At 37.1% G+C, this 14,148-nt stretch overlaps 1 protein-coding gene across 3 annotated transcripts in view; it reads left to right on the top strand.

The window, feature by feature from the left end:
* Positions 1-14,148, top strand: part of LOC128605325 (signal-induced proliferation-associated 1-like protein 2) — a 204,165-nt gene that overhangs the window by 48,387 nt on the left and 141,630 nt on the right. For all 3 annotated transcript variants that reach the window (XM_053620635.1, XM_053620634.1, XM_053620633.1), the window contains exon 3: positions 10,758-10,891. In XM_053620635.1, the coding sequence (XP_053476610.1) occupies positions 10,758-10,891 (134 nt within the window). The remainder of the gene's footprint in view (positions 1-10,757; positions 10,892-14,148) is intronic.

The following is a 14,148-nucleotide window of genomic DNA, read 5'->3' as shown; positions in this document are numbered from 1 at the left end:
TGCTTACACAACAATTGTACTGTTTCTGTGAATGTGTAGCTCACTGAGTCTGGGTGATTGGTCCTGGAAAATGATGATTGCAGCTTTGATTGTTGCTGCTGCTGTTGTTGTTGTTATTGCAGTTATCTAGTTAACATTGCTATTTATCCAAAAATATATATTAGATAATACTATATAATATACACTATAATATTAGTAAATTTTAGTGTTTAAACAAATCTGGATTCACCATTTTAATCATTTTAAAAAGGCATGTGTTCAGTTATTTGCAAGTTGTACTACTATGCATACTCATTTACATTTACATTTATGACATTTGGCAGACATCCTTATAAAGAGCAACTTACAGAAGCGCTATGAAGTATCTATCAATAAATACACCCCATGCACACCCCAGCAAGCAACTAAAATATATATATATATATATATATATATATATATATATATATATATATATATATATATATATATAGTTAGCTGTGGTTGTAGAGGAGGCAGGTCGAATCGGCAGGTAACGTGTTATTCTGACCTGTGTTTAATTAGTCCGAGTTTGTGTGTGTCTGTTTGTGCTTTCAGTGCCTCCCATAATGAGCGAGAGAATGAGAGATGAGCAGCACAAAGACGTGTGTGTGCTTGTCTGTATGATTATGTAGTTGAAATAGTTGAATAATATGAGCAAATCAGAGTACATATTACAGGAGAAGCATGTGGGAAAAATAAAATAGAGACCTTATTAAGTGTGCAATTGCAAAAGTGCTTTAACATATGTCTGCTTCATTTTAATATTTGTACCGGACATTGCGTCTGATAGTTAATAGTCAAAAACCTAATGGCTAATGGAAACTCTCTCTCTCTGTATATGTAATATATATATTTGGACAAGCAAGCATTTGATCCTCTTTGAAACAGTGCCTATTAATAAAGTTGATGCACTCTATCAAATGATGCATAAAATTAACGTCTTGCAGTAATTTTCACTATTTAAATCTACAAAAAAAGGGATCAGTCAGAGCTAAAGAGTTCTGTAAGACCTTCAGAAAAAAAGGTTGTGGATGCCTATGAGTCTGGCAAGGGGTATAAAAGACCTCCAAATTATTTGAAATGCATCATTCCACTGTAAGGAATATCATCTGCAACTGGCGCAGATTTCAAACGACTGCCAATTTGTTCATGTCTGGCCATCCCAGCAAAATCAACCCAAGAGCAGACTGTCTGATGCAAAAAGAAGTCTTCAAAACCCCAAAATTTCATCACAGGATCTGCTTGTAAGTCTTTCAATTGTTGGTGTCAAAGTGAATGCTTCTACAATCAGAAAGATATTTTTTTTCTACAATCAGAAAGACAAATTTGACCTGCATGGGAGGCAAGCCAGGAAAAAGCCTTTTCTGTCTAAAAAGAAGATTATAATAAGAATACACTTTGCCAATGAGCATATAGGCAAAGACCAGGCCTTTTGGAATAATGTGCTCTGGACAGACGAATCAGATATAGAGTTGTTTGGCCACTGTAACAGCAGACATGTTTGGCACCAACCAAAGACAGCTTTTCAGGAGAAGCACCTAATACCAACTGTGAAGCATGGGGGTGGAAATATTGTGGTTTGGGGTTGCTTCGCTGTCTCAGGGACTGCATAGCTTGCATTCATTGATTCAATTATGAATTCTGCACCATATCAAAGAGTGCTTGAAGATAATGTGAGGCCATCTGTCTGAAAGTCGAAGTTGAACTGAAAATGGACCTTTCAACAGGATAATGATCCTAAGGACACTAGCAAATCCACCAAAGAATGGCTCAAAAAGAAGAATTGGAGGGTTATGGAATGGCCTAGTCAAGGCCCAGATTTGAATCCCATTGAAATGTTGTGGGGGATTTGAAATGGGCAGTACATGTAAGAAAACTTCCAAACATCTTGCAACTGAAAGAATATTGCATGGAAGAGTGGTCAGAAATTCCAGCAAAGCCGATGACAGAGACTGGTGGACAATTGTGCAAAATGCATACAAGAAGTTATTTCTGTTAAGGGCAGCACTACTAGCCTCTGAGGCCAAGGGTATACTTATTTTTTTCCACATAAGAATATCACACTTTTTGAAATTTCTGTTGAATAAATTATTGAAAAACCTAATTTTCCTTGTGGTAACACAAAAGAAACAATGTAACAGTTTGGTGATGTCATTGGGTCACCTGCTTGATGCAGTTATTGCAAACAAGGGATATGGAACCAAATATTGAGTGTTATTTACTTTAATTTACATTGTGTCTGACTGTTCCTATTCTTTTGCTCCCCTAAAAATTGGGTGGTCTGACACCAGAGGTGCTGTTTTAAGTTGTTTAACACATCTAGATGTGAATATCAGGAAATTAAAGCTGAAATTCTGACCTGTTGTCTCATTTCAATACAGTACAGGTTGCATCTCTTCCACCTTCAGAAATTTTATGATGACTCTGTGGTGGTTGGGTGCATGGGATGGACAGGAAGAGGAGTACAGGAACCTGGCAAACAACTTTGTGCAGTGGTGCAGGAAGAACCATTTACCCTTCAATGTTACCACGACCAAGGAGATGGTGGTGGAGTACCGGAGGAAGCGGACTACAACCAGCCCCATTACCATCATGGCTCAGGATGTTGAGCAGGTTAACACCTAAAGATATGTTGGTGTCCATCTTGACAACAAGCTGGACTGGAAGGTCAACTCAGAGGCTGTGTACAGGAAAGGGATGAGCAGGCACTACTTTCTGAGGAAGCTCTGGTCCTTTAATGTTTGCAGCCAGATCTTAGAGATCTTCTACAACTCTGTGGTAGCCAGTTTAATCCTCTTTGCAGCAGTAAGCTGGGGAGACATCAGAGCTGGAGATGCAAAAAAAAAAAACCCAAAAAAAACGCAGCAACTGATCAACAAACCTGGCTCGGTCTTGGGCTGCTTTCTGTAGAGTTTTGAGGTGGTGGTGGAAAAGAGGACCCTCAGTAAACACTCAGCCAATCTGAACAACAAACAGCATCCCATTCATGACCTACTGGTTAAGCAGCAGAACTCCTTTAATAGAAGACTCCTTCAGCTCAGCTGTAGAATGAGCATAACAGGATGTCATTTGTACCAACAGCAGTCACACTGTAAAATAGCTTATCACTGTCTTGGGTCACTATTTTACACTTGGCCAGTCTGGATAAGCTCACTGGATAATAGTTGAATTTGAATTGTTGAACTACCACCATCCACTATTCATCTCCATATGCACCGCTACTTTACTTCCATTCATTTTTCTGTTTTCACACTGTTGACAATGTTTGCACTGCCGCTTTAATTTCACTCAAATCTGCTGCTTGTATTTACACCCACTGCACTACACATCACGCTCTTACACTGTATTTGTTTTGTGTAAGATCAAAAGATAAATATGATAAGAGAGTTTCGAATTTCAGCTTTTATTTCCTGGAATTAATATATAGATCTGTTAAATGGCATAGAACATAGCACATTTTGTATCAGACAACCCATTGTAGATGAGCAAAAATACTGGAACATGTGGCTAACAGGTGTTTCTTTTTACCCAGGTGTGTCCTGTTAGATTGATGTTTAAACAATAAATAACTCTGAACATCCACTCTTGGTTTTAGCCTGAGATCACCAACAACCTCCATAGGGCAAGGGTGAAGGTATAACAATCCACTGTTCAAAGAAGACTTCAAGAGCATAAATATAGAGGCCATACCATAAGATGCAAACCACTTATCAGCAGTAAGAATCAGAAGGCCAGATTGGAATTCTCAATGAAATACAGAAATATGACACAAGCAATATGACACAAGTTCTGGAACCAAGATTAATCTCTACCAAAGTGATGTAAAGGCCAAAGTGTGGAGAAAGAAAGGATTCTTAAGATCCAAAACATACAAGCTTATCTGTGAAACATGCTGGAGGTAGTGTAATGGCTTGGGCTACTTCTGGAACATGGCTGATTCTGGAATAGGCTAACTAATCTTCATTGCTACAACAAATGATCATAGTAGCAGAATGAATTCAGAAGTTTACAGGAACATTATCTCTGCCACTTTACAGAGAACACAAAGACATTTTGTGTAATTCACCTCTAGATTGCAATATAATTAGCAAATTTGTAAAACTTGCCACAACTTTTGAACTGCTTAATGTAGTATCAAGATTCTTGTGTCCCTTGATTCCACTGAAGGTGCCGAGTGTTGCTTATGTAACGAATTTGTGATTTCTCAAACAGAAAGCCAGCTAGTCTGTCAGTTTTTTGCTTTTTCTCCCAGAAATTATTCCAAGCAATCATCACATTCAGCAGGCAGCATTGTGAGACCAGTCTGTTAAAAAGTAGGTTTTCCACAACATGCAAATTGGATGGTGAAGCTGACAAACAGGAAGTGAGTGCATATCTCAGCAATCGTGTGATAGATTTTCCTCAAACTTTGTAGATGAATAATGGGCCTTGTCCTAAGCGACTCCAAGACGTCTTCTCTAAATCCCCTCCAGGGGTACTATAATTCACAGATTAATAATACTGCTCATAACTTTTGAACCGCTTAACGTGCAATCATGATTCCTCTTTCTCTTGAGTCCCTGGAAGGTGCATGTAACAGATTTGTGATTTCCTAAAAAGGAAAATAGCCACTGTAAAATTTAACAAAAACTGGTCTTTGTTTCTTCTCTTAAAATTTTGTCCAATCATCATGCAATTTGATTCACAGCATTATCAGACCAGTCAAAAAAACAAACAAACAAAAAAAAATAGTTTCTCCAGATTTTTGGTATGTGAAATTTCATCCATAATATGCAAATGAATTTTGATGACTATCACCAAACAGGAAGTGAGATTAACCCACTCAGCCCAATGGTGGTGCTATAGTTCAGGCAGGGTTTTACTCTTGGTCCGTATCTAATGAACTGTGAGCCCTACAAACAAACTTCTTTTTTCCACTGATTCCATTGGTTCTCCTAAACAAAAGAAGCCTCAAGAACCATTTAACTCTGCTCAGATTTATTACAGCTGTAATTCATGATTGCTTGCATGTATTCACATGAAACTTGAAAGACATATACAGGACAAGATTTTGAGATCATATGCAAAGATTAATGTGTGGTCAAACATATTAATTAAAGGCAGAGCTCAGGTCAAATCACCATTTCTCAGGAATCATCCGATTGAGTCCAATTGAGCTGAAATATGTCTACAGTCATGTGGAAAAAATATGGACACCCCATGGAAATTGTTGGCTTTTTTGACATACTTGGACAAGCAAATATTTGATCCTCTTTGAAACAGTGCCTATTAATAAAGTTGATACACTCTATCAAATGACATAAAATTGTCATTTTATAGTAATTTTTTGTAGTAACAAAGAACAGATCATTCACATAGAAGTACACAGCTATATTTATCACACCTTCAATTCCATAAAATTAGAATAAGGTGTTCAGATTGGGTGCCAATGATTATAACCTGCTTAGGGAATGCAGGTTCAACCTGTCTTATTTAAACCCCTCGTATCTACACAGTAAAATCCCTAGTGTTGAATTAACACCCAGAGTGTTTATTTGAGTCCAATGGACTTATATAAACACTGCAGGGTGTGAATTCAACACTGTGGGTGTTAAATCAACACTGGTGATTTGGCTGTTTAGTGTCTGAACACATCTGACGTTCCCTTTGCTATTGAGGTGTGTGGTGTCATAGTGCCAAGATCTAAAGAGTTCTATAAAGCCTTCAGAAAAAGGATGCCTATGAGTCTGGCAAGGGATTTTAAAATTTCTCCAAAATATTTGAAATACATAATTCCACTGTACTGAAAATAATCTACAAATGGTGCAGATTTCAAATGACTTCCAATTTGTCCAGGACAAAATGTCCCAGCAAATTCAGCCCAAGAGCAGCCTGTCTGATGAAAAAAGAAGTTTCCAAGAACCCCAAAATTTCAACTGATAGTAAGCCTTGCAACTGTTTGTGTCAAATTGCATGCTTTTACAATCAGAAAGAGACAGCACAAATTTGACCTGCCTAGCCTTTGCAAGATATAGTTTGCCAATGAGCATATAGGCAAAGACCAGGCTCAAATAGAAGAAATGGAGGGTTATGGAATGGCCTAGTCAAAGGCTGGATTTGAATCGCATTTAAATGTGGTGGGATTTGAAATGGGCACTACATGCAGGAAAACCCTCAAACATCCTTCAACTGAAAGAATATTGCATGGAAGAGAGGTCAAAAATTCTAGTAAGCCTGGTGGACAGTTATGCAAAACGCCTACAAGTTATTTCTGCTAATGGGGGGCAATACTTGCTTCCAAAGCCAAGGGTGTACTTACTTTTTCCACATATCACATCTATTGATATTTCTGTTGAATAAATTATTGAAAAAGCAATTTTGTCCTTGTCATTTTGTTCAAGTATATGGACTTCATTAATAGGCATTGTTTCAAAGATGATCAAATGTTTGCTTGTCAAAACATGTCAAAAATTAATTTTCACAACTATATATGAAACATACTTTGCGAACTAGTACTATGTTGTTGTTTTTTTCTTTTTTTCTTTTAGAATCTTCACATTCTTGATATCAAAATATGCAGGATAGTGTGAATTTCAATAATAATCAAAAACATGTCATTTAAGCAATATGCATATGTCAATCAATTCTAAGGAGGCAGAGCCTAATTTATTCAAACATCTCGAACTCTTTATTGCTTGCATGGCAATTCACCAAATATTTAAAGACATGTACAGGGTGAAATCAGGTCTTTTGCCAAGTTTGGGGTGTGGTCATGAATAGGGGCAGGGATAAAGAAAGATTGTTTCTCAGGTACTGTAAGTCCAATTGAGCTGAAATTTGGCATGGTGCATCAATGTGCTACAATATAACTGGATTGTTGATGATAACCTAATTACTGAAAAAACATAGCTACCATCGGCTAGTCAGTTTTCAGCAGGCATTTGTCAGGGCTAACTCATTATATCAGTTCATACTGGGTCCCTACAGGAACCTACACTGCCAGTTTTGTGGTGATAGCTCAATGACATTTACATTACATTTATTCATTTAGCAGATGCTTTTATCCAAAGTGACTTACGAATGAGGAAATACAAGCAAAGCGATATCAAGCAGAGAACAATACAAGTAATGCTACCATACAAGATTTATAATTGAGTTCTAGAGAAGTAGAGGCTTAAGGGCTAGTATAAGTTTTTATTATTTTATTTATTTATTTATTTTTATTAATCTGGGGGTTGGCAGGTTAGGGATTAGTTAAGTGCTCATGGAAGAAGTGGATCTTTAGCTTTTTTGAAAATGGTTACAGATTCTGCTGTCCAGATTGAGGTTGGAAATTCATCCCACCACTGAGGGACAGTTAGTTTGAAAGTTCTAGAAAGGGACCTTGAGCCACGCTGAGTAGGTACTACTAAGTTTCGGTCGTTAACTGATTGCAGATTGCGTGAGGGATCATAAACCTGTGAACTGAGTGTTGAGGTAGGGGGGTGCCGTTCCAGACAAGGTCTTGTAGGTGAGCATCAAGGCCTTGAATTTGATGCAAGCAGCTACAGAAAGCCAGTGGAGGGAGATGAAAAGGGGTGTGACATGGGTTCTTTTGGGCTGGTTGAAGACGAGGCGTGCTGCTGCATTCTGAATCATTTGAAGGTGTTTGATGGAGCTGCCAGGGAGACCCGGGAGTACTGTGTTGTAGTGCCACCTAGTGGTCAAAAGTAGCAGTAATATGCTAAAAATGCTTCCATCTAACTTCCATTTTTGCTACTCCTTCAAATTTTGTACAATCTTCACCAAATTTGACTCGCATCATCTTGATACTCGTCTGAACAAAAATTCTGAAAGGAAACAGGATGTGAGGGTGTATCTCAGCAGTGTATCTACATATAATCATGAAACTTGATAAGTATCTTCAGGACCATGCCTTGAATGTACCCAATATGTTTCATGACTGTGGCAGCTTGTGGTCAAAAACTGTAACAATGTTTTTTTTTCCCTTATATCATTTGAAAAATTTGTGATAAATTCACAGGTTTTTTCCCTATAATTCCCAGAAGTATCCTAAAGTGAACACACATTTAGATCTGAAATTCAATTCTACTTCCTGTCAACCATCTTGGATTTGTTTTTTTCCTACTCTTCCTACAGATTATGTTGACATTTCCAAACAATATGACCACCATATGTCAATTAATTAGCTATTTCTCAGGAACCAAAAGTTCATTTGAGCTGAAATTTGGTGTGTTGCATTGTTATTCTGTAACTGGATTTCTCATTATCGCATATTTACTTCAAAAACATAAGTTGATAAGTATGTTCATCTATGATCTCTTTATTGTTCTATATATCTGCACTGGCCACTCAGTGCACTGTTTGTGAGGCTGCTTGTACCCAGTAGATTGCAACTTTTGGCTATATTATTATTCTACAACAGAAGTCTATGGCAGCCCCTTAACCATATGGTAAAGAGAAATTTGGCAGACTCATTTGACATAGTGCCAATAGTTATTGCACCAATTTTCCGCTTTGCCCCTCAATGCCTCTAATGTCACCAATAGGTGAAATTCAAAATACATTTATGCTTATAACTTATGGCCCATTTGAAATAGGAAAGAAATTCTTTGTTCACATTAATTCTAGTGTCATGCCAATTTCAACAGACCTCATGATGAGATTTCCCACCATTTTTTTTTAATGTTTGAAATTTCACAGCCCACAATTTTTGTTCAGTCTTCACCAAATTGGCTCAGTGATCTTTAGACAAATCTATATAAAACTTATCAGAATGTTTCTTGACAATCAAAACCATTACTCAAATGAATTTGATGGTCATATTTCAACAACAGCTTGATGGATTGACATGAAACGGCATCCCTGGTGTGTCCAAAAATGTTCTTTTTCTTTTGAGTACTATAAACTCCAACAGTATATCATACATGCTTGTTGATCAGAAAGTGCTTGTAAGTCGGAAAGCCAGTGCTGGGACCTACTATGGCCTCACAGCACACAAAGCTTTCTATGCTTTATGTGACGTTTAGCACAGTGACAGAGGACAGTCTTAGCTACCTATAAACCAATTTTGGTGTATGACACTCAAGCCCTCCAGCACAACATTAGTGCCACCAATATGGAAAATTTGGACAAACTATTACAATAATAATTCCACAACGCAATGTCCTAGAAACAAGATTCCACTTTCATTTGATTCTTTGGGTTAACTGTAGTTCAACAGACACTATGATCTTAAAAACTGTTTTTTTTTTTTGTTTGTTTGTTTGTTTGTTTTGTTTTGTTTTTTCCCCACTTCTTGTCCTGCAGAAGTATTTGTAGCACACTGTAAGGGACTCTATTTAGTTTTGTCTAAATATACCTTTAATGGTCACTATAATTCACAAATTTCCAAAATTGCTCATAACCACTGAACCATTAAACATCAAATCAAGATTCTTGTTTCATTTGATTATCTTCAAGGTGTTGAGTGTTCTTGATGTAACAACTATATTTTTTGTCAATACAGGAAGTTGGCCATTTTAAATTTTAACAAAAACTGCTTTCAGCAGAAATGTCCAGCAGAAATGTTCTGCAGAAATGTTCAGCAGAAATGTTCAGAAGAAATGTTCAGCAGAAATGTTCAGTAGAAATGTTCAGTAGAAATGATCAGCAGAAATGTTCAGAAGAAATGTTCAGCAGAAATGTTCACTAGAAATGTTCAGAAGAAATGTTCAGCAGGAATGTTCAGTAGAAATGTTCAATAGAAATGAAACTGGAGATTGTTTATTTGAGCTGAAATTAAAAAAAGGAAAAAAAAAAACTGCTTTCACTTCTTCTCCTAGAAATTTTGTCCAATAGCCATGCAATTTGGAAAAGAACATCGAGACCAACTTGAACAAAACTTGTTTCTCAGATTTTTTGCTATGATGGACAGTTTGTCCATAACACACCAACAAATGTGATGTCACCAAACAGGAAGTGAGGGCATGTATCAGCAATGGTGTGATGGAGTCTAACTAAACTTTGTAGATGAGTAAATAACCTCAAATGGTTTTGTCTAAATATCCTCTAGGGGCACTATAGTTCACAAATAAGTAAAACTGCCCATTTATTTTATAACACTTAGAATTTAATCATGATTATTCTTTCTCTTGATTCCCTAAAAGGTGCTGAGTGTTCCTCATGTAAAGAATGTGTGATTTTCCAACCAGGAAGTGTGATTCCTTTTTTTTTTTTTTTTTAATTCCACAAAACAGGATGAGAAGGCATATCTCATTAAAACTTTTAGGTATTGACATCAAACATGTCACATGTATTTTATAGCATGACATAAAGTTAAGAAACATAATTTGCTTTATTTGAAACTTGAGAGGGCTACCAAAAACAGACAGAGAGGAAATATCTCATCAATGGCTTGATGTTTTGCTTAAAATTTAAAATATCTTCAGAAAGAAGCATGGAGACAAGCACTGAGATTCCCACTAGCTTCTGCTCTTCCTCTATAGCTAAGAGGTGAGGCAAGAAAGTAGTTGGCCCTTTTTATTGCTGCTTGCAACTATATCTGTTTACCTCTATTTATTTATTATTATGCAAGCAGCCAGGCCAAATACATGTTTAAGACAATGCTTACATTTATTTTCATTTTCTTTTAATATTGGCAAAATATAAAAGCTTTGGGGAAAACTAACTAGAGCATAATAAAGTTGAAAAAAGAGAACCACTAAAAGAAACTAAATTTACTTTGCCACCTTAACCTGCTCTGTTGCACTTCTCAGACCACCAGAATTACTTTGGCATGGATGAGAACCTGGGTCCCGTGGCCATCAGTGTGCGACGAGAAAGGCTTGAAGAGATGAAGGAGAAGGAGGGGTTAGCATACAATTACCGTATTGTCTTCAGGACCAGTCAGGTAACACACCCTATATTCCTATAAGTTGTTGTGTGTATTAGAGCTTCAAGGATAAGCAAGAAAAGAACAGGCAATAACTAGATAGGTAAAGTTCATCATGAGAAGCATTGATGTTTGCTTGACAGACATTCTGAAAGTTTGAAACTGTTTCATAAGCTTGAAGAAGTTGAAAGACTGAAAAAAAAGAAAGAAAGGGTAACAGACAGAAAGGCAGACAGACAGTTACTGGTAGAAAAAATGATGACAACTAGTCATTTAGATACAAGTAAAAAGTCAGATGGTGTCAGAGAGTGACAAAATTAGATAGATGGAGAGAGAGTGTTATTAGTAGAAAGTGATAGAGGTAATGTGATAGCAAGAAATATGGAGAGAGAGAGAGAGAGAGAGAGAGAGACTGTGTGTGCTACTGGTAGATTGATGGAGGGATGGATGGAGAGAGTGTGTGGCATTGATAGAGCAATAGAGGAAGTGAGCGTCTCAGTTACAGGTTCACTGACAGAGTGAGAGGGAAAGAAGAGGTGCTTCAGGCCTTGCGCACACAGGCCTGTGTGAATTTTGACAGTTGGAGTTTTTGAGATTTTTGATCCACCACTACAGGAAAAGCATAAGTCTGATCAATAAAAAAAAAAAAATACAACTTGATAAGTCAGAACAGCCTGAAGGGCTGTGCTGAGTTTGCTTTAGGAGATTTAACAGTCCAAAATTTTTGGCCAATTTGAGCTTCAGTAACGGGAAAACCATAATTCCAATCAGTTAGAAAAGGACACTAAGGCAGAACAGGCTGAAGGTGTTTGGGATGTTTGGTGCATGTAGCTTGAAAACTGTAGAAAGAGTGGCATTTAGAATATATGGTACTCAGAATAATAACAATAATAATAACTACAGTTGACATTTTGTTTCAGTAGTTTTGTGATTACACTTATTTTGGGAGTTAAAGTGCATGTGATGTACACTAGAATACCCATAACACAATTATTCTCATTGAGTTGATTGCTATTTTGGAGGGTAACATGCACATGTGCCTAGCTATGCAGCCAACTCTAAAAGTACTGGCACCCTACCTATCCAACTCTACAAGTATTGGCACTCCATCTATTTTTCTAATCAACTATATAAATATTGGCACCCTATCTGTTTCTTTCTGTCTTAAAACTGAACATTACCTTCAGATTTCAAACTGATAACTATTTTAAACTTTCAGACCGGCTTTGTCAAGCCAACATCAAAGTTTGTCGTGAACTTTACCTATCTAGTTGTTACTGTTGTTATTATTATTATTATTATGTTGGTTGGACAAGGCCAATATACTGTTCTTCTTTATAAGCTTATTATTATTATATCAGCAACATCTTGAGACCTGTCTGAACAAAACTTATCAAAGGAACTCTGATATTCAGAACGTTTCTCCCACAAAGGACTTTGTGAAACTACAAATCATTCTTGAATCCCTTTGCCTATTGTTATGGCTCATGCTTTCCTGTGATTCCTTATGTATCAATTATAGCACCTCTGTGAATATGTGGCTCACAGAGTCTGGGTGCTTGACCCCCAAAAATGCCTCTTGCTGCTTTAATTATTATTATATTGGATTGACAAAGCCAACACACTTTTGAACTATTTAAACTTATTATTATTATTATTATTATTATTATTATTATTATTATTATTATTATTCTCCTGCTTCTTCTTCTGCTGAGACAATTTTTTTCTTTACACTACTCCTCCCAGATCTTTCAAGCTACATCCACCACACTCAGTACAGACCCATTCACTTACATTGATGATATAATATTCAGAGCCACCATATTCTATCTAATCAACTCTACAAGTATTGGCACCCTATCTATTTATCTGTCCCTATCTATCAATCAAATCAACTCTATAAGTTTTGGCACCCTGTCAATCCAACGCTAGACGTTGGATAGATAGACAGGGTGCTAATATTTGTAGAATTGGATAGATAGATAGGGTGCAAGTACTTGTACAGTTAGCCTCAAACTGTACAAGTATTGGCACACTATCCATCTATCTATCTAATCAACTCTACAAATATTGGCACATTATCTATCTATCTATTTATCTATCTATCTAATCAACTCTACAAGTATTGTCACCATATTTATCTAGCTCTACATGTACTGGCACCCTATCTATCCAATCAGCTCTACAAGTATTGACACCCAATCTATTTATCTAATCAATTATACAAATATTGGCACCCTATCTTTTTATCTCTACAAGTATTGGCACCCTATCTATCTATCCATCAATCTATCTCTTGTCTAGCTATCTAATCAACTCTACACGTATTGGTACCCTATCTATCTATCCAACTCTACTAGTATTCGTGCCCTATCTATCCAGTCAACTCTACAAGTGTTGGCACCCTATGTCTCAATCCAACTCTAGGTGTATTGACACCCTTTCTATCCAATCAACTCTACAAGTATTGGCACACTATCTGTCTGTTAACTCCAGATGTATGGGCACCAGGGTATGAAATTAGCACCCACCACCCACCAAATGCAGGTGAATTGTTAACAGTGGCATGTAAAATTGTCTGGTTATCCTCCACTTGTGGGTGTATTTCTTGCACAAGTAGGGCTTACAAAAATAGATATCTAAATTTGTGAAATTTAGTTGTTCCCACTCCTCGCCCTAGGTTCGCGATTGCCCTTGGCTGTACAAACATTAAACGTCACTTTGAAAGTGGAAGCAAAGAAAAAGCAAAAAATCGGAAGTGTGAAATTGGCTAACTGTCTGTTGTGTTCATGAAATAACACCCGCCTAATGACTTGTGAAAACAGTTATTAGCATGTAAAGAGAAAGGATTGATGTGTTCTTGTGTATTATTGAATATTTGAGTGTTTTAAACTTATTTAAAATTAATAAATGCGTGTGTGCAGATGAGCATAACACATCCCAGGTTTGGGTAGGGAATGAGGAAGCTGGAGACAGGCTTGGAAAAACTCAAAAAGCGCTTTATTCTTTATGCTTTCCTGTGGTTTTAATTTCTACACACACACACACACACACACACACACACACACACACAGGGCTCTGTGCTGGTTGTCTCTCTCTCTCTCACTCTCACTCTTGCTTCTATCCAAGACAATTGAAAGCACAAAGAGACACAAACAAATAAACTTTCACTAATTACACGCAGGTGAGAATCATCATGCTGTTACCTGCTGGTTCGACCTGCCTCCTCTCCGTCCACAGCCGACGCTCGACCATGCCCTCGCTGCCACAAAGAC

Source organism: Ictalurus furcatus, chromosome 3, assembly GCF_023375685.1.
Source record: "Ictalurus furcatus strain D&B chromosome 3, Billie_1.0, whole genome shotgun sequence".
In the NCBI taxonomy this organism is placed as follows: Eukaryota; Metazoa; Chordata; class Actinopteri; order Siluriformes; family Ictaluridae; genus Ictalurus; species Ictalurus furcatus.
The sequence above is the reverse complement of the archived record's forward strand: the minus strand, read 5'-3'. Positions and strand labels throughout refer to the sequence as shown.